This window comes from Solea solea, chromosome 10, assembly GCF_958295425.1.
Source record: "Solea solea chromosome 10, fSolSol10.1, whole genome shotgun sequence".
Classification (NCBI taxonomy): Eukaryota; Metazoa; Chordata; class Actinopteri; order Pleuronectiformes; family Soleidae; genus Solea; species Solea solea.
The window spans coordinates 15,152,493-15,177,439 of NC_081143.1; the positions used below are offsets into that span (position 1 = coordinate 15,152,493).

At 40.0% G+C, this 24,947-nt stretch overlaps 1 protein-coding gene across 1 annotated transcript in view; it reads right to left on the reverse strand.

Annotated features, from left to right (window-relative positions):
• LOC131466744 (ankyrin-2-like) overlaps window positions 1-24,245 on the reverse strand; it is a 46,333-nt gene extending 22,088 nt beyond the window's left edge. Inside the window, exons 1-8 of the mRNA XM_058640180.1 lie at window positions 23,843-24,245; window positions 8,793-8,894; window positions 2,674-2,772; window positions 2,098-2,196; window positions 1,902-2,000; window positions 1,593-1,778; window positions 1,236-1,259; window positions 225-323 (exon numbers count right to left, since the gene is read on the reverse strand). Of these exons, the coding sequence (XP_058496163.1) occupies window positions 225-323; window positions 1,236-1,259; window positions 1,593-1,778; window positions 1,902-2,000; window positions 2,098-2,196; window positions 2,674-2,772; window positions 8,793-8,894; window positions 23,843-23,983 (849 nt within the window). The 5' untranslated portion in view covers window positions 23,984-24,245. The remainder of the gene's footprint in view (window positions 1-224; window positions 324-1,235; window positions 1,260-1,592; window positions 1,779-1,901; window positions 2,001-2,097; window positions 2,197-2,673; window positions 2,773-8,792; window positions 8,895-23,842) is intronic.
• Window positions 24,246-24,947: the final 702 nt, after the last annotated feature.

Below are 24,947 nucleotides of genomic sequence, written 5' to 3' on the forward strand. Positions count from 1 at the left end.
CACACAATTAACAAAAATATATTTCAATTTACATTATTCAAATGGAAATGGAAAAAATTAATCTGTTTTTTAATTTTTTAGCAGTTTGAATGATTTTGTATGATTTTTGATTTCTTTGTTACACCACAAACAACAACATTAAAAATACACACAAAAGTCTCAAACGTTTAACATTAACAATAGCGCAAAACGAATCCAGCTGAAAAGCGGAAACGGGACCCTACCCTGGCTGTGAAGTCCACAGCAGCTCCTCTGTTCAGTAACAGCGTGGAGACATTCACGTTACCGTAGTGAGCCGCAATGTGCAGAGGGGTGAATCCACTCTGAGAGAAGAAAGAACGAAAAAAAAGAAAGAAAAGATTTTATTTTTTTCTGGGGCATATAAAAGAGGAAACCCGACCCCACTGAAGCAGTATACTGATGAGGCAGCATGCTGAAAAAAAGAAACCAGATATGGAACATGTATAAAAAATTAGCGTGCCCCCAAAATAGCACATGCAATACATACTGCATGCAAAACCCTGTGATTCTGCGACACTTGTTTATTATAAAAAAAAATACAACAACAAAAAATAACACCAAGTAAAGATCAAAATAAAATACACAAAAGAAAAATACGCAAAAAAAAGATAAAAATACAACTATGCACCAGATGTTTCTGCTTTGACAAACAAATGGACATTTATAAGCCGTCTATATAAACATATACAGCACACAATTATAGGAGGGTTCAGTCCTTACCTTCCCATTCTGATAGACATGGTGCAATTCAATTAAGAAAAAGAGTTAACTTAAAGATCGATTTGAAAGTTCGTTTCAAAGAGGAGAAAAACATAACTACATGCTCTGAAGTAAACGTGCTAAAGGTCGGGTAGAGAATAAAATCGACACATTTAAAAAGAAAGTTAAGTAATACATATATTTTCATATTTATCTAACTATTTTACAATTCTAATAAATGAAGAGAGAAATAAAGTAAAACTATAAATCTAAAATAAATGCAATAAACTAACATTCTCTGGTTTTGAATACAACATACCGTTGTTGTTTTTTTTTACTGTTCGCCATGCAGGAGTGTGTACTACAGCATAGTCAGCTACATGCATTTATTGTAATGATAATTCTGAGACATGCTGCATTTTACAACTCCTGGTTAAATAGGGAAAGCTAAGGACAAAAGAGATGGTCAGAAGTGGCTAAAAGTTATGAAAAGAAGAGGGGATGAATCTGTATACCTCTGTCGTTCTATTGACCATCATCTGGTTAGGATGCACATAGAGAGAAAGGGGAAATAGGGGATTGGGTTGTTAGGGAAAGGCCTTTTCACACTGTCCACAGAAAACATAAGGTTAGTTTGCAAGGTCACACCAGTAGAAAACTAAAAGGGAAACAACAAAGGTTCATTCATATTATCTTATCTCTATAATGGACATGCATGTCATCGATGAAATCAATTAAAACCGTCAACATGGACATTTTGATTAACATTTTCACACACTTTCCGATTATATTTTGTTAATTTGTAATTACACTGTTCCTCCGCCTTACCCTTCTTCCCCCCTCTTATCAGTCCTCTCTTCTCTCTCCCTCACCTTAGACTGGACATCAGCGTTGTGGTCATTCTGAAGCAGCAGAGCGGCAGACTTTGTGTCATCTTTGCGGGCTGCGATGTGCAGGGCAGGTAGGCGAACTTTGCCCTTAGTGTCGTGCTCCAGCAGCAGGGAGACCACCGAGTTGTGACCCTGCTGGAGAGCAATGGCCAGTGGAGTGAAGCCATCCTGCATCAACAGAGAAGAAGAAGAAGAAGAAGAAGAAGAAGAAGAAGAAGAAGAAAAAAAGAGAAAATGAGTCTAACTAAGAAAATAGTCTACAGAAAATAGTAAGAATATTCATTAACCAACCTCTGTTGCAATGCTTTGGTTCCCTTCATTTTCCAACAGGTATCTCACCACCTCCAAGTGATTCTCCTGGGCTGCCATGTAGAGTGGAGTGAAGCCACTCTGTGGAGACAATGTTTATACACAAACAATATGTGTGAAGAGCAAAGTATTGTTGTTACACTCCTGTTATATAGGTAAATATAGCTACTTATTTCACCTGTGACTGAGAATTGATATCTGCTCCTCTCTTTACCAGTAGCCTGACAACATCCTTTTGTCCTGCCAGTGAGGCGATATGCAGGGCACTGTTCCCTTTCTGCAGAGAGAAACAGAATTAAGCAAACTCTGACATGAGCAAATCCTGGAAATTGATAAGGAACACTTTCTTTAACGTTGTGTGTGTGTTTATTTTTAGGATTTGCAGGTGACTGACTGGATGATTTCAAGGATTCGATTGATGTCATTTCAAGGGCATGGGCCAAGAGGGTGACAGATTCCTTACTGGCTATGTCACAAGCTGACACATTAGACAGCCACAGAGTCACATCAACAACCGTTGGAGGCAGAATGCCTATTTATGATGTAATATGAAGCCACTATGAAAGAGGCCATATAGTGGCTAAAGTTGAAAATGATATATTAAATCACCCTCACATTTCTACAAATGATTTACAAAGTAATATTCACGTGCCCTCCTTCTGGTCATGTCCCCCTTTCTGTTATCCCTCTTCCCTCCCCTCTTTTTCCACACTTTTATGCTCAAATCAGGAAGGTTTATATTGCATGGGTGTACCTTGGTGGATGAGTCAACATCTGCTCCTCGATCTAACAGTTCCTCCACTAAATCTTGGTGTCCCTCTTTAGCTGCCAGATGTAAAGCATTCAGACCATTCTGCAGAGAAAACATCAGTATAATCATTCAGAAGATAATAACACTATATACTGGGAGTAAACACAATAACAAAATAACACAAGCAAATGAAAATACCTGCAATAAATACATACGAGCGAATCTCACATAATTGTTATTTAGTGTTGGCAAAACTGATTGAAATTGTTGTAAATGAGTTATATTGCACATGTAGCTACTCTCTGATCGTTGACATGATGTATTTAAATATTTTTTAAATGTAAACATATACTGTATGTATGTAAAATGTTATGCATTGACGATCGTATTCAATTAGTGAGACATGTAATGAGTTGAGGGACAGCGATAGAGAAAGAGAACAGAAATGTCTTGGGGCATCACCATTCAACGCAAAACACATGACGTATTGTGAAAACATGGCTGGTTTCCACCTCCGGCCGGTGCGAGCGTTCATTGTAATGCCTCTGATTCATCAACCAGAGCAACAGGTCAGGCAAAAGCAACACAACTGACATACCGATACAACACAAACAAACAAAACCCCATCATTTCTAAATAGTAAACAAACAAATTCACCTCATCTTCTTCTTCTTCTTCCATTCTGCACTGTGTCTCTCTGAAACTCGCTCAGTTGCAAAGTATTTCAAATCACACTTAACGCACTCTTGTCTTTTTTTTCTTTAACCTAAATGTCAGTGTCTCTCCATCTTCAATCCTTTCAGTTCCTTCGCAAATGCTTGTTTGCTCTTTTCTATCTTTTAACTTTTTGAAGGCTGCGTCAGGCTGGATTTATGTCCACCGGTCCTCTGGCGTATTACACTACTGTCCTGGCTGAAACCAAAGCTTCTGGGTCTCCTGTGCCTCCTCTGCAAGCTCTCTCAAATGACTTAGAGTGAAGAACTGTGGACTCTGACCAAAGAGCAAATGTGTTGCTAATAACTCTATCACTGCTTGTTTCCCTTCTTCATACACATTAAACTCTATCTCTCTATTTCTTCCTCCGAGTTGCCAAATGCCAAACAGCCAAAGAGGGTATCATGTTTCTGCACAGTCATAGAGGGTATGTAGGACATAAACACTCACACATACACACAAGGATATTCATATATAGACACAACTGAAAATGTCAGCCCTTCAAAGTGAAAAAAAGGGGTCATTCCTCAGAGGCCAACGTATGTAAGTGAGCATGTGGTCAAGTGAAATATCAGTTATATTTATAATGTACAGTAAATAATACCAGGGTTAAAAATGAAAGCTACAAAAAATATGATCTTCTCAAAAGATCACTTTCAAAACCTGACTTGTATCATTCCCTTTTTTGGAAACACATGATAGATGTCAAACTGATTGATGCCTCTTTATTTTCAAGATAAGCTTGACAAAATCTAAGTAAGCTAAAAGTGATCTGAAGACGAACTAATGCACACTAATTCATTCTCTCCTCAACACAACAGCCTTTAAACTGCAGTGTGAAAACATCCACAGACAGCACCACACAGTAGAGCTACAATACACAGTCAAACTATTAGGTCCATTAGTAGTGGTCATTACAAAAAAATCGCACAATCTTATTAAGAGCATTTCAATCACATTTCAACCATTATGTGTTCCAAGAAAAACTAGCAATGCCCTCAACACACACACACACACACACATGCACACACACACACACACACACTGATCTAAATCTGCACTCTGAGCTGCAAATAAAAGCTTAATTTATCAAATGGACATTCAGTCCAAAGCAGTTATCCTGTCTGTATGTAGCCAATCTAACAGGAGGAGATTAATGTGCATGTTCCTAAGACCACTGACTTATGTGATACAGTAATCACACATTGTAATAAATGTGGTTGTTTTATATCAGTGTCAGCGGGCATGAGCATCAGAGGGAAAAGGAGGAAATAATGTGAATCTGTGCCGATTAAAGAAATAATATCACTTTCCAAGGATTAACATTTGGTTAGCTTGGAGAGGAATTACTTTAATTGAGCTCACACACAGGACACACTCATCCATGGTTTTCCCTCACACACATACAGATAATCTACTATCTGTATGGACAAAATAAACTTCTAATATAAACAGACAGAAAAATGAAACTGTGAGAGGAAGTGTCTCTGTCTCTGTCTTTAATAAACTTGGACAGCCTTCTACTCCTTGGTGCCAGTCTGGCTCGGTCCACACTATGGCTGCTTTCTAGGATATGACTTTTCTGTTATAGTGAACACACTGCCAGGAGCAACACCCAATCGGACCGGCCAGCATCTGCCACAGACTTACAGAGGTCCTAGTTCAGTAAAGTAAAAAAAAAAAATACTACTTGATTCATTTTGTGATAAAGATTCTGAATAAAACCCTGCCTTTACAGCAAGAAGACCAGGGTTTGAGACCGAGTTCCCTCCCACAGTCCAAAAACATGCAATATGGGGATTAGGTAAATTGGACCCTCTAAATTGTCCATAGGTGTGAGTGTGAGTGTACTATGGCCCTGTGATGGACTGGCGATCTGTCCACGGTGTACCTACAAAATATCACACTTACAAATTGTGAGAACAGGATGTTATTTCCACATGACTTGTATCATTAATAACACTGTTCTTGTAATCTAAGTATATCAATGTAATGACTACCTAACAAAAACCACACAACTCCAATTTGTATTTGGATACAAACTTATTCTAATGGCATATTTGATCACTGAGTTGTTACTTCCAATTAACCAGACAGCAGATTTTTAGATTCATATTACTTAATGCAGACAAGTGTGTTTTAGAGGCTCAGTCATCTTGTCTTCCAGCTTTGGTATACTCATCTCTTCCATTGAAACCATCCCATTATACTTCTAGTCCAATTGTTCTTGCTGCTACTGAACTTGGATTCAATTTCGTGTCTACATTAAATTAATTACAGCCTTCTCTCTGGGTCCTATCAATATCACGAGATGACCAAGGAATTGATCGACGTGAAGGTGGAAAGCGCAATAACAAAGAGAGTCACGGTTGGGCTGCGCTCCGACGTCTCCACAACCCTCGAGCACGTGAAAAGAATGGAGAAGCAAAGCGAGGCGAATCATACAGATGAGAAGGATGACTAAAGGGAAAAAATGATGCATTGACCTCTATTGATTGGTCTATTTTGTGACTTTTGGGAAGTTGAATATGCCAGGCAACAAGTCGAGAATGTCACGCGCGACGGAATATCATGGACACATGTACAGACACACATGGAGTCTGAGTTGACTGTCTAGAGCTAGACTATATCTCTGAGTGCTACCGGATGCTGAAACATGTTTTCTTTGTCAAAATGTCATAAAACAAAAAACAAAAAACAAAAAAAAAAATGATGAAATGAAATGTATGATGATAATGGGGGCGGGACTAGATAAGCTTTGCTTCTCCCGCTTTCCCTTTCGGTTATGTACATTGTGTGAACTGCACTGTTGTGTGATGAGTGATCTAAATGTCATGACCGAAATAAATAAATAAATATTTCTACCCTCTACAAAGGGTCAAACTTTTTCTCAGTGGAAAATTAATGAACTGAAATGGTGTCCTGCACGTTTTAGTTTAGTTTCCCTGCTCCAACACACCTGATTCAAATGAATGGGTCGTTATCAGGCTTCTGCAGTGCTTGCTGATGAGCTGATCATTTGAATCAGGTGTGGTGGAGCAGTCTAACGACCAAGATTGGAAGACCCTGTTCTATGGCACTCAAGAAAGGAATATTATTACCTTCCCCACTCTTTTGAACTGCCATCACATTTACCTCAGAATCTTACCTAATTGAATGCTAGGCTATGCAGGGGTGGTTGGCTGTAGGGCTTTTGTTTTTATTTTTATTTTCATTGATAGCGGTTTGTTTTGCTTCATGTGAGATGTCTGTAATTGGTTAAAAATGGAAATAAATGAAGTACCAGAGCTTTACGCTCTCTTCAAACTCGGTCTGCCATACTGTAAACTTCATTGAATAAAGAATATGATAAAAAAAGAAATATACTACTTAACATTGTTGATGCTTTTATCATGAGAACTCTGACTACAGAGCTGACCAGCACAGTAATAGATAATGGCTTTGTAATTGTGGGGAGTGCTTTTCCACTGATGTAACTCATTTTCCTGAGAGCAAATTTTGTTGCTAATCACAAGAAACAAAATACTTTCTAAATATCATGTTGACCTCCTATCACTGTGGTGTATCATCCAACTTTAAAGTGGCTATATGTAAGACATGTTTTAAGTCATAAAATGACCACGAGCTGTCATCAGAGATTAAGGAAACATGTTAAAATGGCTTCACTGATGACAGTAGTGAGGCCACTTAAATCACATGTAATATTTTTATTTGCACACTGAAAACCAGTCATATGGTCATCCACTACCAGCCACCCAATAACGGCAGAAGAGTTACTTGAACACATGGATCAGCCTCACTACCCCTCTCAAAAAGAAAAAGAAAAACAAGGGTCTGCAGTGGTCTGTGAAACAGAGGAAGCTAATTCCAAGCCCATTTATTTTTACATTTATATCAATTATTCAGGAACAAGATTCAAGAATTCTTTATTGCCATTATGCATACACATCACTAAATTTCGTTTGGTAACTCTCGGCTTCAGAAGGCACAATATTTTGGGAATAAACTGTACAGTATCCCCTCTCATCAACACAAAGAAGTGTTTCAGGTTAACTTGAGGCAAACACTCCTCGGTTGAACTGGATTTGTTCCATGCTAATACCAGTAAAAGTACATTAAGTTGATGCCAGTCAACGCAATCCTGCGCATTCACATGGCCATGCTTCTTTTAATATGTCAACACCCTTAATGCCCTCCCACTGCAGTACACTCAAGCCAGAAGTGAAGCTTTAAGTAGATCTAGCTGTAAACTGCCTGTGACAATGCAGTCACAAAACTGTGATCATGATAACATCAACTGTACATGGTATTTAAGCATTCGTGAATCGTCAAGCAACAGGCATATACATACATTTAAAGGACATGTGTGCATTAATTTGTATCTATTTATTGTTAAATCTAACACTGACAATAACAAGACAAGAAAAGGAGCAGAACTTTGCTTCAGATAACTTTATCAAAGTGTGTGTGTGTGCGTGTGAGAGCGAGAAAGACAGAGTGTGTGAGAGCGAGAACATACTGTAATACTGTAAACACACAAACAGACACAGTGAGTGCTTCACTATGATATTTATGAAAATGTCACTTGCATATTTTGGTCACCTGACAGGGGCTCAAATGTGATGATCTGATCCTTAACAGATATTATGAAGGGCAGGACTCTCCTGTTGCATGTTGGGGGGGGTGGGGGGGGTACTCTCCTGTTGCATGATTACAAAGTGTTGCAGCAGCTATGAATGACCAGTTGGCAATTCCTGTCTGCCAACCAAGCGTATAAACAGTCACTGTTACTGTTCACCAAAGGACAACAACAGTGACACATCAGAAACTAAGGGGTGCTGATGATAAGCACGTCCACACTCACAGCCTCACAAGCCAAGTTACCTTGTGACTGCTGTAAATCACACTGACATAGATGGGCCAGGGGGGGCATGAGCTGTGATTTTTTTTTCTTTTTGGACACTACAAAATCTCTGCTCCTTAGTGGAATGTGGGTGAGAGAGGGTGGGTGTGGAGGAGTGAGAGCAGCTGTCAGAAAAGCCTTCAACAGCAACTTGAGATTGGAGGAAATAATGGGTGTGGTGGCGGTGGTGGGCGGAAACAGAAAGCAGAGGGGATTTGATATTGTGTACGTACAAACATTGTAATGTTCACTCGTGATTTGTAACGATATAAATATATACTTACTGTGTCACACTTCAATTGTTCTACTACTCCGGTGTGAAGAAAAATATTGCAAGCTGTATAACTGTATGGTGCAGTAGCACAGATTTGATGTACAAACTAAGAAAATGTCAAGTAACTGCTCACGTTCGAAGACAAAACTATGAAGATTGTGCACAACAGTAAAAATAAAAGCATGATGTTTAAGCACCAGTTTAAGTGTAGATGTAGTAAGTTTCCTTTACCTGGTTGCAAGTGCTGATGTCCACTCCATTTTTTAGGAATTCAAGGACTTTGTCAATGTTTCCTGCCCTGGCAGCTCGAAGGAAACTGGTGCTACTGTCAGACTAGAGGGATGACACAGAATAAAGGTAAATGTTAGAGTCATAACAGGTGTTTAGTATAAGTCTCATTGTTGGGCATATTTGCTTTTATTGGGACAGAGATAGTGAAGGAAGGACAGACATTAAACAGGAGGATGACATGAAAGTTGAGCCACATGTTCTTTTTTTCTTTTTAATATGCACATATGAATTAAAAAAAATTAAAACAATGTATAAATACTAATGTAGCATTTGGCTGAATTAACAAAATAATCATAAATAGTTTTGATCGTATGGAAGTCAGACTTGTTTGGATCTGAGTCAGCTATTCTAAATCTACTACCAAACGACAAGGCTGGACAAGCAGCTGCCACACGCACATACACACACACACACACACACACACACACACACACACATGCACATAACATGTATAGTATATCTCTGTGATGCATTTATGTTTTAACTGTCCCCCAGCTGATCATAACGTTTCACACCAAACTCCTTTAGAATGTTGACCAAACACCCTTCCGAGACTCTTTAAGCATTAACAGCATTACGACAACCCAACAACCAGTAACATTAAGCCCTTTCAGTTTAAAATGAAAGTTTAAAGGAAGCAGACAGTTCTTTAAGACACCTGCAAAGAAAAATCCAGCAGCAGTGTAACATGTAACAATTCAGTCCAAGATTTAACATTATCAATGACACTAACTGTGTAATGAGACCACAACACATTTTTTTTACTTAAAATGAAAATTAAATCACAAGCCAAATGTTTTCCATCTCATCTCAACAAAGAAAACCAACAAATCTTTGTTTCTTTGGCATAGTGGGTGTGTTAACATGTGAAGTAAACATCACTGGGTGTCAAGTGAGATCAGCACCATTATACTTCCGGTTCCATGTCCGTGTAGGCTCAAAGGTCAAGCTCCTGCATGAGGTGTCGTCACCAGACAGACAAACACAAGTATGCATGGCATGCACGTTGAACCCATCAGCTGCAAAGAGAACAGCATGCTTTCTTGGCGAGGACACTTAGTTTGTACCAGCAGCAGGACATGTAACAGATTACAAACGACTCCTGCAGCACAATCAAGCGTCCTTCTCCACTTCTTACCAATGAATCATCAACTTCAGATCCAGAATCAGCAGCTCCATCGTCGTCGGTGTGTAAATTGTTGTCACTCCGAGTAGTTTTTAAAGCTCCATCTGATCCACATGCCTGACATGTTGCTGAATTTCCCATGTTTGCTGAATGCCCAGAAATATCTCTTTTAAAAGGGGTCTTTCCTTGCTCACTTTAACACTGTGTATGAAACTGTGGTCCACTTAAGTCCAGTGCTTGTAGTTTCGCCTTAGATAAAAGCCCGATCCGCTTACTTCCTGCCGTGTGGCTGCATCAAGCAATCTGCCAGTCCATTAACTCTGTTCATGTCTTCTGTCCAAATGCAGTTAGGACCACACCAAATACCACTTACTTCACTATTACCACCATTCTACCTCCTAATGTGTCCTTCTATACCTTGTCCAGCAAAACTTCGTCAACCCTGAGTCAAGCTGGGACCAGTCTTACCTACTCTTCCTCTGCCTCTTCACTCTCTATCTGTAGAAAAACAACTGCAACCATAAACATTTAACCCTTACAGTCTCTCCACTATGGCTATTTTTATCTTTCCAGACCCTCTATTTTACCAAGACAACAACTCTTTGCTGAGTGTGTCCAGGGTGGAGTCCATGACAGCTGGGTTTGAGTCTGGTCGGCGACCGGTTGGAATGCGGTGCTCTCCAGGAACGTCAGTGCTCACGATAGAGTGATTCAAGCTGAGCCTGGACTGATCAACTGTCTCTAAATTCACCCAATCTTTGCAAAGTTGATGTGTTGTTTGTAATCTGAATTCATTTCTGCACATGTGACACCTATTGCACATCTATCCGTCCTAGGAGAAGGATCCTCTTCCCGAGGTTTCTCCCATTTTTCCCTCCGTACAAGGTTTTTTTTGGAGTTTTTCCTCACTCGATGTAAAAAAACTCGATGTCTAAAGATAGAGGCTGTCACTTGCTGTTCAGACTGCAAAGCCCTTTGAGGCAAATTGTGTTTGTGTTGTTAAAATTGACACGACTTGACAATCCACTGCTCTTCATTAAAGGGAATATAGCAAATGTTGAGTATAGATACTGGACTATACTTGAGCATGTTTATGCATGTTTATTTGCATTTTCAGTGTAAACAATCATCAACAATCAACAGTCATCATCAATCATAAACAGCTGTGAACTCACAGTTAAAACAAATAGTCATAGACAATTCCTTGGCTTTGCTCGAATGAATAGAGAATTCAAAACAATTGTCCTGTAAATGTGTCTATGATGTGAGTCTGTGTTTCTGTCACAGGGTGATTTTTTAGTCATTTGTATTTCACTGCTGTCTGTCTCATTCATCTCTCCACCAACCACATATTAGATTGACTGAAAGCCAGCTGTAATCTAGTCTTTCTGTACAGGATTCATGTAGATTGACTGACAGAAGGACCCCGGATTATACACTGTACAGTGTCCATGTCAATGTAAACACTTGGAGGCAAATGTAGATTCTCAAATATCCCATCACTATTTGCCTTTTCTATAAATGTTTACTGTCTGAGAGCAATGCTCTACAGTGTTCTGATATTAGACAACATTGTCTATTAATTACTTGACAAATTTGACCAAAGATTTGTTCCATTATCTAATGCCACCAACATATGACCTCTCAATGTCTGTATTTCTTTATCGACCATCTCCACACGACAACCACTGAGGACAGCAGGAGAGCCATATGTGCACAAACTCCAACAACCCACTTTCATAAAGTTTCACGAGTTGATGAAATGAAGATGACAGTAAGAGTGCTACATGTCATTTAATACAAATGTTTATGAGTTTGTTTTACCTGCCGCTTTCGCTCAGCTCTTTCACGGTGTCGCCTCCTCCTCTCCCTGGCTTTCTGCAGAGCTCTGTATTCCAGATTTGGCTCAAACTCACGAGTTTTCTTCAGGTGGGCTGCAGCATGGGCCATGACCTCACCTTTCTAGTCTTCCGTTTAAAAACTATTGTTTTACAAGGAGCTGGAGTTGTTCTTCGTTAACCTTTGCTCTCAGTCAATTGCAAGAATTGACTCAAATTTTGAATTAGTTACAATACGAAAAACAAAATAATATGTGCTATCTAAAAGCTCCAAAAATCCTTGCATCAACCCAATTGGAAAAAAGCTACCTGCTGACTTTTCGCTTTCTCTCTTCCTCTATTTTCTGTTCTTCTGTCATGTATCAAAAGGAGTCAGATGTCAGCCTTTGTCAATCCGCATCAAGCCAGGAAAGAGCTATTGGATGTTCATCGTCTCACAAACACACATACAGACGTCCATGAAAGTCACATGTATGTGTGTGAATATGAGAGACAGTGAGAGATGATGAGGGGAAAAAGGGTTAGTGAATGAGGTAAGACCCATCACACTCATCCAGGGAATGGCCCGGCCCAGATGTACATGAAAACCCTACTCAAAAAGAACAGATGTGGCTATGTGGCACATTCAAGCATATTAATGTGAGTTGCAGTCACAGTTTGTTGTGTAAGGGGTTTAATGAGGCCACATGCTAACAGCCAGCTGACTGATGAAACCGCAGCGACTCTCTGTACAGCTGTGTGCCGTCAGATATAGTTGGTTCATGAAAAAACTGTGGGAAATGGGGTGAATACTCCACTGAGATACAGTAAAGGTGATAAATTGGCTTTTTTTCTCACTTGAAAAAGCACGTAACTATTTAACACTGTTTTTTAAAGTTCCACTATTGAAGAATTAGTGACATTTAATGATGACACAGAAGGAGGATGGAGACGAAGGACTCCTCCGCTCACCCCTCCCTTTGCCAAGACACAAGGTGGCCTTTGCATGCCAGAAAAGTACTTAGTTTGTGCATTAAGCTTCTGTTTGAAATCAGGAAATGCAAACTGTGGATAGTTTGGCCGTGCTGGCTGCCGTAGAAACATCAAAGCACAAGATTGCAGCCTCTATAATGCAGAGCCCTTTCCTGACATAGGGTACTGTGCATTTTGATTGGACTGAAAGGTGGTCTTATATATGTTAGCAAACTGTCAATGAGTTCATTTCGCACAACATTTTTCAACATGAAATAGTCAGACAAACACAGGTTTTACCATTAACATTAACTAGAGTTCCACTCCAGGTTTAAGAGCGCCAGGGTTGTGCTGCTGTTCAAGTGTAAGGGTAGGTCACGCTAAATACTTGACCCTTGAACCTGTCAAAGAAAAAAAACTGCATCCATGTTTCCAGTATGTTCTCGGTCCAATAAAGTGATTGTTATATAATTATCCTGTATGGTCATTAAAGCATTGCTAAAACAACATATCAAATGTTGCAAAGTCCTGTAAAAGGCTTATTTGAAGCCTTAAAAACAAAGAAAAAAATGTATAATATATTTTAGCAAATATACACTTATTGGTAGAATATTGTACATTAATTGCTATATTTTCTGCTTAGAAAGGCTCTTAAATGTCACACTTTGGAACTTTAAGGACGGAAGGGCTAATGTCTTAAAAAAACAAGAATGGGAGAAAGTAAATACATGCAAGACAGGACATCCATAAAGGAAGAGGAAGAGAAGCATGGTGAACATGGGCAGAGAATGTCCTTCTGTGAAAACAGCAGAGTGGGATACTCCACTCCAGAGGGGGACTAGTGATTACAGAACAGTGACTCCCAATTACCTGCAAGTTACAGGCTTCCCCCTACATGAGGAGAAAGTGGGTCAGTCTGCATTGCAACTGCACTGCAGCCCCACTGCTGATGGTGGCTGATGGAATATGATTTGACAGCTTGTGCATGAATGCGTGTGTGTGTGTGTGTGTGTTTGTGTGTGTGTGTGTGTGTGTGTGTGTGCGTGCGTGTGTGTGTGTGTGTCCACCACCAGCAGATGGATGTCAAGGTCTCTCTGTCAGTGTTGCAAATGGTAGGTGCTTGAAATTTCAGCACCAGGGACAGGGACACAATGTCACATCTCTATTTCTGTTCACACATTTTGCCTGATATGTTTCCACAGACTCATTCTGCCATCATTGGCAATCTCTCTCTTTTTACTACAATCTACGAACCTACTACTAACCCTAACCTAACTAATCGTGAATGGGACAGATCTGCTGGATCACCCCAGACTGTAGTGCCTTTCGAAACTGTTCTCTCATGGTGCATTAGTGCCAAAGTGCATCTTTCAGTTTCATGAAGATCCTGCTGTTAATGTTCTGTGTCCTGCTCCTCTGGCACCCTCTGCTGGTAAGAGAGAGAATAGTTGTTCTTCTCTTAAAGCAACAGTTATGGTGCATTGATTTAGAACAGTGGATAGAAGAGCTAACCTTAACCTTTGCAACAACACAGTGAGGACTGCTACTTGTCATGACATCATTATTGAAAGAAAATAACTAAATGTAATTTAATTTTCAGGATTATTAATCAGTGTTTTTAACCAGATTTTAAAACTGATATGTATTTCACATTATATTACTACAATTTAACATAGCTTTTCCCCCCAGAATTAAAGTCAATTCACCTTTCAACTTTTGAAGTGGCTTTGTGTCTCATGTTCATATTTATAAAACTACACTAAGAAAATCCAGTCCAGTGTGAGCAAATCTTAGCTTTAGCTTTAAGTGCTACACTGTTCTTCTTAAGTTTCAGTGTCAATTTAGGTGTCGGTTTACATTTGGGGAGGTTCCAAAGAGAGTTGATGTGAGCTCTTGTTTCTTTGTGGTTCGATGAACCTCCCAGATGGGGAGGGGTTAATGGTCTGCTTTCCATTTTATAGATCCAGAAGCTTTTATAAGGCCCATTAGCACTCCAGATAGACAGATATAAGAGACACAGAGATCAGCATACTGTATGTATCACTGCATATGCCTGTTCTCATGCCTCAAACTGTGAGAGGATGTGCACATGCAGGTTTGTTGTGGAAAAACAATCCAAAAAGCAAGCACAATAACTGTGACTCTAACAATAGATCAATTGTGATAATGGACAAATCTTTGATATCAATGATTAACTGTTTGCATGTTATTTCACCTGCCATTATTATTATTATACCATTAGAGGGTGCACATCAACCAAAGTATTAACATAATTAGCAGAAGAAGAGGTAAAAGCAAGGAATGAAATGTGAGGAGAGATGAATTGGCCTCTGAGCTGCACTTGCACCATGGCATAGCATCACTACAGCCATGACTCAGGTGAAGTACATATTTACTTTATTACTTCATTACTTTAATGAGATTTAAACAAAGAAAAACAATGGTTTGGCTTTCTTTTTTTTTTTTTTTTTTTACTTCTGTCTCTGCTCATGAAAACCAATGTTCTTCTTTGTTTGTGTTGTCATTGGTGTGGTTGTTTTGGCTGTTGCTGCTGTTGTTGTCACTGCCGTTAATGATTTGTCTGGCTGCTAATGGAGCTGCAGTGCTGACTAGTGGAGTTAGGTGAGCGATAAGTGTCTGGCAGTGTATAATGCATCATAATGGAGAAAGGATATTTCTGTTTCAAAAGAAGCTCATATATTTTTCATGAGTCAACCCTGTCCCAAATGCTCCTCCTCAAGAAACTCCTTGTTTACATTAAGACTTTGATTTAAGTGACATGTTATGCTTTTGTTAACCATGTTACTCAAAATACTTAAAACTGTGGAAGGACTAATTTTCTTGTACTTGTACTTGTACTATGACAACTGGACTACAGACAGATAGCAAAGGTTATGGAGGGCTAAAACCAGAGAACACTAGTTTCTGAGAACCTGGTACACTTTAAAACGTTTTCTATTATATCAGCAAAAGAGAGGTGGGTTTTTTTTCTAATGGGAAATAGATGAATAGAAATACTAAATAAAATCAATACATTCTTCCCCCGAAAAAAAGTACAGGTCTCAAGATTTAATTTAACTTGCTATGTTAGGAAATATTGTATTACAGATATTTTTCTGGTCTTAGAGGAATAATATCCACTCCCAATAAAACAGCAAAAAAAGTACATACAGTCTGTTAGGGTAAATGTCAACTGCAAGTAGCCTTTACCTGTTTATTATTTCAGAGTTCATAATAAAGACATTTATCCGGGTTCTCCGGTTTCCTCCCACAGTTAAAAAATGTGCAGATTTGGGGATTAGGCAAATTGAACACTCTATATTGACCATAGGTGTGAGAGTGGATGGTTGTTTGTCTCTATATGTAGCCCTGTGATGGACTGGCGACCTGTCCAGGGTGTACCCCACCTATCACCCTGTCAGCTGAAATTGGCATAGCACCCCCGTGACCCTCATGTGGAAGATAAAGCGGTAGAAAAGAAGGAAGGATAAAAAAATCAGCAGGAGGTGACCAGTGCCCACAAGCTCCACTGATTATGTATACTAACACACACACATGCACGCACATCCTTTCCCTTTAGGATATTGATTGTAAACTGCAGCTGAACCCTGCACCACATGAAAAATACAGACTGCAGTTTTATTACGTAGCTAAGATGTTTCCTACAGTATGGTTTTAGGTAAACACGGACAGTAATGAAGTGTGATCCATCACAAAACATGTCAGATTCATAAATCTGAAGGTCTAAAAACAATATTAGCAATTAGAATTAAAGTCCCAATTTTATTTTCAGGAGCAAATTATTTGGCACTTTAAAATGTGATGTGCCTTAGTGTGCATAGGCCTATGTAAATGTTGATATTCATAAATTACTTTTTTTTTCCTGCCTTATTTGGAGACCAAATGATAAAAATCCAGAGTAGAGACAGTAATGGCCTGGCTTACAATATGATTTAAATGTCATGTCATTTTGCAGCAACGTTTATTGCTTTGGAAAGGTCAGAGTCATAAAGTCCACAACACACATCCCCTCTCTCTCTGTCTCTCTCTCCCTCTCCCTCCTTCCATCTGTCTGTTCCTCACAAAACCAAATCACAGCTTTGTGGACAATGGCCACAGTCAAGATTCCAGATCAAACCACACCCAAACACAGGGAGTAATGACACTGAGGGGATGAGCTGCGACGGAGGGAGGGGCTAGACAGAGTGTGGATGACACAGTATAACCTTGATATGGTCGCACAGAAAGTCAAGCAGACCACACCCTGTTGAAAATGAAGCAACAGTAACATGACGAGCACCATTCATCTTTCCGTGTTTCTAACGGTGTGCTAACAACACTGCCCGTCTCTCTATACAGACGAGCAACATCCCTGCAGGCGGACACCAGTGACACATTAACAGTTTTGGTTTTATTGCTGCAGTAGGCCAGAGCCTTGAATGTTTTTCTTTTTATGAAAAGCAAACTAGGAGCACTCTAAAATAATCCATCTGGCCAGAAATGCAAAGCAAGCAACTAGTTACCTCTGTAAATGCATTACACACACTTCCCATAAGTGTTTGGGTTTGTATCTTAAAGCTGTTGGGATTCATCAACAATATCCACCAGTTAACTGCGACACAGGAGTGTTGGTATGAAACCTGCTGCCTTGGAAATGGCCGCCATGCTAATTTACAGCTCTCCCCCCTTTGAAGTGCAGCCCCAGTCCCTCAGGAACACATGACGTCAGTTTGCCGTTAATGAGATGACAGAATGGCTCAGAGCCCACTAGAAGATAAACTACCATATTCCAGTAAAACCTGCAGATGCCATCTTTGATGGTGGAAAATCAATATTACTGATATCATGTTGTTAAATGAATGAGAAGGGCTGATGTTTAAGCCATACAATGCAGGAGATAAGCACAAATAATCAGACACAAGAGCATGAAGGCAAATGGTCCAAATGATCGTTTCCGAGTGACTTATCTCAGGTGATTTTCAAGAAAACACTGTTCGTTCCTTAATTTGCTATAATGCTGTATAATGTCTTTCCATTGGAGGGCTGATCTCATCCAATATCGGAAAGCAAAGAAAGAGCTTCCACACCGAAACTGATTTGACTTATTCCAAACGTGATGAATAATGAAGTGTGTGACCTAAAACTCGCTGAAGCACAAAGTCATACCAGGGATGCTGACTGATGCTGTCAGAGGGTGAGAGAGAGAGAGAGAGAGAAATAACCAGTCAGACATATAAAATAACAGAAAGAGAGCGAGGAAGACACACACACAGAAAAAGAGAAAGAATCTATGAACTCTTTAGCTCTTCTTTTGATAAACAATGTTCAATGTTTGACCAAACTGTCCCATAATCAATAACACAAATACCAAATGTAGATATAATGAGCCAGCAATCAAGTGGAATTAAGGCATTTATGAATGTGTGTGTGTGGGCATACCCGTTTGTATATATGTGCCATGTGCAGTACTAAGAGCTACACCATTACCAACAACACAACATGAAACACTCTGATGTTCCTTGGAGTGGGGTGGGTGAGAGAAAGGGTGTGGGGGGGGGGGGGGGGGGGGGTAGCTTCTGAGAAGTCCATTGATCACTAACCTCACCCTCCCTCTTCTCTGTCCATCTCGCTCAGTTTCTTTAACGGGAAACACAGTCATAAGACCATGATGAATAATTAACGTCTAAATGCCTCCCACTGCCCCCAATCAAAAAGCACCTGCCATCTGCAGAGCACGGCTAATAAAGGAGGCAAGTTAGGATGATGCAATTAATCTATATCCATCCTTGTTTGGGGGTGTCTTTCAGTTGTCTTATGTTCTGCAGCTGTGGCGAGTTAATGCATTCATTAGCATTAGTCAGTTCATTTATTTAATTATGTCCTAGGGATGCACGATATTGGACCTTTTGCCAAAATCCTATATGTTGACATATCGGGAGTGCTTGGGCTGATACAGATATATAAGTCTGTCCTGCAAAGGTCATTTAGTCTCTTTTGTAGTTAAATGAACATAATATTGTTTATACCCATGTAGCAGCAGATGTAGATATAGATACTGTTCTTTATTGTGCAAAATAAATAAGCATAAAAAAATATTGTGCTGATAATATCCTATCCTAGCATCCCTATTATCCCTAACAAACAAAAAAAATGATGACATCTTTACCCAGCAAACGTTAGTCAGGGGAAGGCAGGCCACTGTAAAATGGTTCTAGATGTAACGAGGATGCTCCCGACTAGTTGTAATTTAACTTGTTATAACACAGCAAGCCCAATGCAGTGCAGAGAGTCAGGATGTTGTTTGCACCCTGATATAGAGACGCAGATGCTCCATTTAGATCTGAGATAGGAACACCAACTCACTGCCCTATCGCAATTACACAGTATGGAAAATGAAACCTATAGATGACTTCATAACAGTGTTGCCTGCATGTTGAATGTGGAAGTCGGCGAATCATACCTAATATTAATTTAAAGGGATATGAATATTTCAGCTTCTCCAATGTGAGAAGTTATCTTATGTTAATGTATACATAGTCATAGTTTCTGGAAAAAATGTAAACAACATTTCTTATTCTTATTTTATTGTTAATATTTCGATTTTCTCTTTTAAAATTGTTATTTATATATTTGTATTTTGCACCAAGGGAGTGGCACCCAAATTTCGTTTGGGCTCTCTTAAAACTGCAGTGGAACCCTAATTATTACATTGGCAGTTTGCTCATATATAAGACCAACTTTCAGTAACGACATTCTATCCAAACGTCAGTGATGACAGACATAAAAACAACAAAGCAGGTGGTGCCCTAAGACTTTTGCACAGTACACAGTTCTTGATCGATTTTGCTTATAAAACAACTTAATGACTTGATTTTCATGATGATTTTGTCATAAAGAGTGGAATATTTATTGCTGCGTCATGCCAAGCGGCAGTAAAGCACTATGTATTCCAGAGGTAGAGGTAGTGGAGTGGATGACTTGCGGTCGTTCACATGTCTCCCTGTAAATACCGATGACCGGACAAGTGCTCTAAGTAAACGCAGCTATAAAATACTGCATGTGTAAGTATGACAGTGTGTGTGTTCTGCACAAACACACTGTTCAGCTGCTCCCACAGAGACCCCAATTGACCCCCAATTGGCCGAAACATTGTTGTTTGGCATCATGCGGTGGAAGACGACTGTAATCATATGTGGGTGTAGCTGTCCAGAGGTAATGTAATGAAGGCCATGGCTCCATTAGGACTCTCTTCCTGCAGAATCCCATCACACCACTCCCAGTGGAGCGAGAGACAGGCAGGCAGACAGAGAGAGAGAGAGAGAAAGAGAGACAGAGAGAGGAAAATGTCAAAGGCTCCAGTGAAATCTGACCTCTTGATACATCAGGACCTCAGTGTACGGATCAGTGGTGGGGAGGAAAGGCAGGCAGGGAGAAGGAAAAGAGGGAAGGAGGGAGGGAGGCATTTTGAAGGGAAATAAGAGATGAATAGACATGACAGCCAAGAAGAAAACTAGGGTAAAGAGTCAAACTCCTCGTTAGCGCAGTGAGTGGAGGAAAGATTATATGTAAAGATGGGTGGCAAACAAAGTTAAAGTTAAAGAGGGGGAATTTGGTGCAGGAAATGCACCAAAATATCAAATACTAATAAGTTCATGGACAGGTGATCTGTATACCAAGCAAGGAGAAATAGGTCAACTTGCCGACTCCTAAACATGAGTCATCTTTCTATGCAAGACAAGAGCAATTTATATATTCCTACACTGCATGTGCAATTATGCCTATTCCTGGTGGATTCAAGATTCTTAATTGACATGTACTAAGTAACAATGCAACATTATTACCAGTAATGAAATTGTGCTGTCTTCTCAACTTGACAAATGGAAATAGGAAACGTATCCACGAAAGCTTCTATCAAAAGGCCAGTATCTCACAACTGAAGCCTGAAATATTCAAACATTTTCTATATCAGTGCAGACTGCAGTGAACAGAAAGGCTAGTCTTGACTTCGCTTAAACTGAGATCTAAATATCCATTATTCAACGAGTTGGTAGATTATTATGATATGAAATAGTTTCTATTGGTCAACTATAGGAGTAAGCAGACAAGCAAATGATTGCAGCGTGTGAATTCATGATGACACTGACGGGTTGAGAGAGCAGAAGTGACATGGACGCAGCCGCTTGGCTGAGAAGCTGTTTTTCTGAGACAATTACACAAGAGACAGGAAGTATTTTTAGACATGAAAAGTGAGTGCCTAGCATCACAGTGCCTGCCTCTCTTTTTGGTTCTCATATTCATGTTTACATCGGTCCTATTTCTGTTTTGAGCTCGACCTTAACATGGAGCTTCTTCACATACACTCCATTTGAATCTGTCCTCATCAGATGATTTGCATCTCTAACGCTTTTCCTTTACTTTATAACCTTTTCAAGTGTCTGGTGATATCTGACTGTGTGTGTTATTTACAGTGATGGTGGCATTACAGTGCAAGTGTAATACAATTATTCTGGATGATCATTTCATTTGTGGCATTTATACACTGAAAATAGTTTTTCTTTGTGCTGTCTGCTGAAGGAAAGAGTGAAAACCTTCCACAAGACTCGTGTCTCTGGAATTTCCAGTTAAGATTTTGCAAATAAAACAAAAAATGATGAGTCAGAATTACAAGCTCAACATACAGTTGCAGTTTATGCCAGCATTTCAAAGAATGGCAGTTACCGGTACCTTCTAAAGAGCCGCTGTGGCATGAGCCAATAAAAATGCCTGATCTTAATCAATATTTTTACATTAACCTGTGACATGAAATGGGTTACCACTGTGATGAACACAAAGCATCTGATTTATCATCCAGCTCTGCATCTCTCTGAAGCCACTTAGTCTATAACTACACATACATTTATTCAGACAGCTGCTATCAGGTAAAGAAAGTCAAACATTCAGTAAGCTATAAGACGCTGGTCCTTCTCAAGGGTTGGAGGAGACCAAAACAAAGGTAAAAGGGGGTGAATATTGAGATGTTGACTCCAAATGAGCACTAACATTAGTCCACATTGGTTTGATTTGTTAATAGACAAATGTCATTGTGTCATGGATTAGTGGGGAAAAGTCTCAGCAAAAGAATGAAGTCAGTGATAACAGTGGTAAACATCTACATCTCCCTCACTAACTCAGTTAGAAAAAAACAACTTACACCGTTATCTTTTTCCTCATTTAATGGATTCTTACGAGAAGATGATTCCAAGCATACAGCCCAACCCATGCAGCCTCAACATGGTGGGTGTGTTGTGCCTTTCAACAAAGTTAAAATAATAGTTTTAAAAATAACGTTGATTCACTTCCAGCGTTTTGTACGTCTGCAATCTGACCTGTCCTTCCTGCATGCTTAGTTCAACTCTTGGCGCAGGAGGGAGGGTATTTATGAACAGAGAAAACAAACAAACAGACCAACCAATGGAAGTCACTGGTAGAGCAGCAAAGGACATAATAATTTATCTTTACTGCCACTTGCAATCGATCGGTGGGCCCAGGTTGGAGCCTCTAGTGCAGTGGTAAATGTGTATTCCCTTATGTCAACCAGTGTTTAGGGTCATTTGAAATACTTAACAAATGAGTACCTTTGACTCAACTTAACTAGCAACTATTCACTACTTTGAAGCATTGTGATCAGCCAAAAGAAAAAGGCTATAATTTGATTTTACCAAAGATCATAAACAGAAGCGAAAAGATGAGCGAGACCAAGTTCAAGCAATGCAAAGAAGACGACAGTTGTGTTTGGAGATAAAGACAAACTGTCACCTATTTTGACTATTGATCAAAACAAAACAAACACACATGATCTAAAGTTTTTGGTTTTTTTAGTGTAATGTATGGTTTATCGTAAACATGAGCAGCATCTCTTTGAACAGCATCATGTCTGTGTTTTTTTTGACAAATAAACTTGACTGCATCCAGTGATGTGAGCTCAGTGGCCCCACCCAGGATAAAAAGACTAAGGTGTGTGTTTTCATGTAAGTGTGTGCAGTATGTGCATCTGTGTGTGTGTGTGTGTGTGTGGCACTAGAGTCCATTACTGAAATCACATTAGCCTGAGAGGGTGCACTGAGACAGGAAACAGCCATCTACCATCTCCTGACTTACTTTTCCTGAATACTCAAACACACACACACACATACAGAGTACAATTAAATCTATATGGGAACACTAATATTAACATTCTTGACTGAAACAAATATTTGTGAAGAAAAAAAAACCCAGTTATACAGACTAAATGTGGTGCTTTGTGTTTGTGCTTAGGGTGTAATGTAGTGGCATTTACAGTATTAAATCTTAATACTGATCTTAACATTAAGCATATTTAGAGGAGAGGAGCGCTGCATAGTAATAAGAGAATATTAGTCCACACAAGATGGTAAATACTTACTGGAAAGCCAGCCAAGCCCTAGACTGGCACTCAAGACACACGCGCACACACGTACACAGACACACAGCCACATAAACCCATACTCTACATTAAGCTATAACATAATGTCCAGAAAACAGACAAAGTATTGTGAAAATTTGAGTGTATTAAACAGAAAGCTATAAATCTCCCAGATACAACCAATCAACCCGGTAAACAGCACTACATAAATCACTTGTCAGAAGGGACAGAAATTGGAACTAGCTCTCAGAAGTCAGGTCCATTAATGTTCACCCTCTGGCTCAAAGAAGCCTAAAATGGTCCATGTGAAACAGTAAACCTGACTGTGCTCGATGTGAAGTTGTAAACACTGCTCACTGTGGCCTGTAAGAGTGACTATGGTGGAGTCAGTGCAGGCCCGCTGCTGTTTATTTTGACTGGCACAATTAGCTTGACTGACCATTATCTCACAAACAGACGGTTTCTGTTTCTCTGCGGGGAGATTTGCTCATATAAGCTGCTAATTCAACCACAGTTGAACACAAATCAGACAGAGAATCTGTCAGGTCACCAGCACGGCAACGCCTTTCCCCGCTGAGCGCTCAGCATCAGCAGCGGCTCTGGCTGATGTTATACACGGCTGAGTGGACCTGTCAATGCGGACACAGACACCCACCTGCCGTATACGGTTCTGGTGCGACAGTGGCTGTGGTGCTGGCACACTGTCCAGAGACGTGTTGCTCGAAGAAGCCATCTTCACGTCACGGTCGGAGCCGCCGCCCCTGGAATGACTTTCCTCCTCCGGGCTGCTTGACATTTTGTCTCGGGCTGAGTGCTGCTGGAGGCGAGGGTCCTTCTGCCGGTGCGAGGTGGATTTCTGTGCGGGGCCTCAGACTCCACAAGGCTCGGAGGGACCCGGGGTCATTCTGCGACGTCAAAGTCGGTCTGTAATCAAACGTGACAAAAGCTAAATACAGCGGTTCATCCAGGTCTGTCAAAACCCCCCCCAAAAAACGAACGCTCCCTCCGCTCAGTGATGCTCCCGGTGTGTTGCTGTATTCTGCGCGTGTGTATGTGTATGTGTGTGGGAGCGTGAACGCGCCTCACACGCGCTTCCGCGAAACTCCGCAGGATCAATGCTGCCTTCAAGGGCAGTCGGAGATTTCGCAATGAAGCCTTGATTGGAGCGATCAGTCGTCAAAAAAACTACGACTTTCTGAAATCCAACTCACGAAAACATAACATGTTGTGGGCGAGAGGAAACTTCTAAAAAAAGACTTATATCTATTATATTGTTAGATGTTCAAATGCAAATAGTTAAAATGAGAGTATGTCTATTGTTAAGGGTATCACATTTTAATTGTGTTTTGACCGACTACATGTGAAGTAGTAACCCCCCAATAAGTACATAAATAAATCATAATAATAATAATTATTATTATAATATAACTACACCATTTTGAACAAATGGCACCTGAATGCACCTTCAGCAGTAGCGCGCTCCTGTTTTGCTTTTGTCCCCCTCCCCACCCCTTGATTACCTCTGCAGCATTGGCTACTTCAGACGGGACAGTCCCCAGCCTGGTGATAAACCCTGATTACATTTTTTGAAAAAAATGTTTCTTCACTTTTGTTTTTGGAAACCATAGTAGCAGTGGTGTTGTTTACATAATCACCATCTGTGGTATTCCTACTCCCTCTCTTTGGCCTGGGTCTACTCTCCTCACTGGGACATGTACGGATTTAATGGAAGTTGACTGTGCAAAAATAAATGACAATAT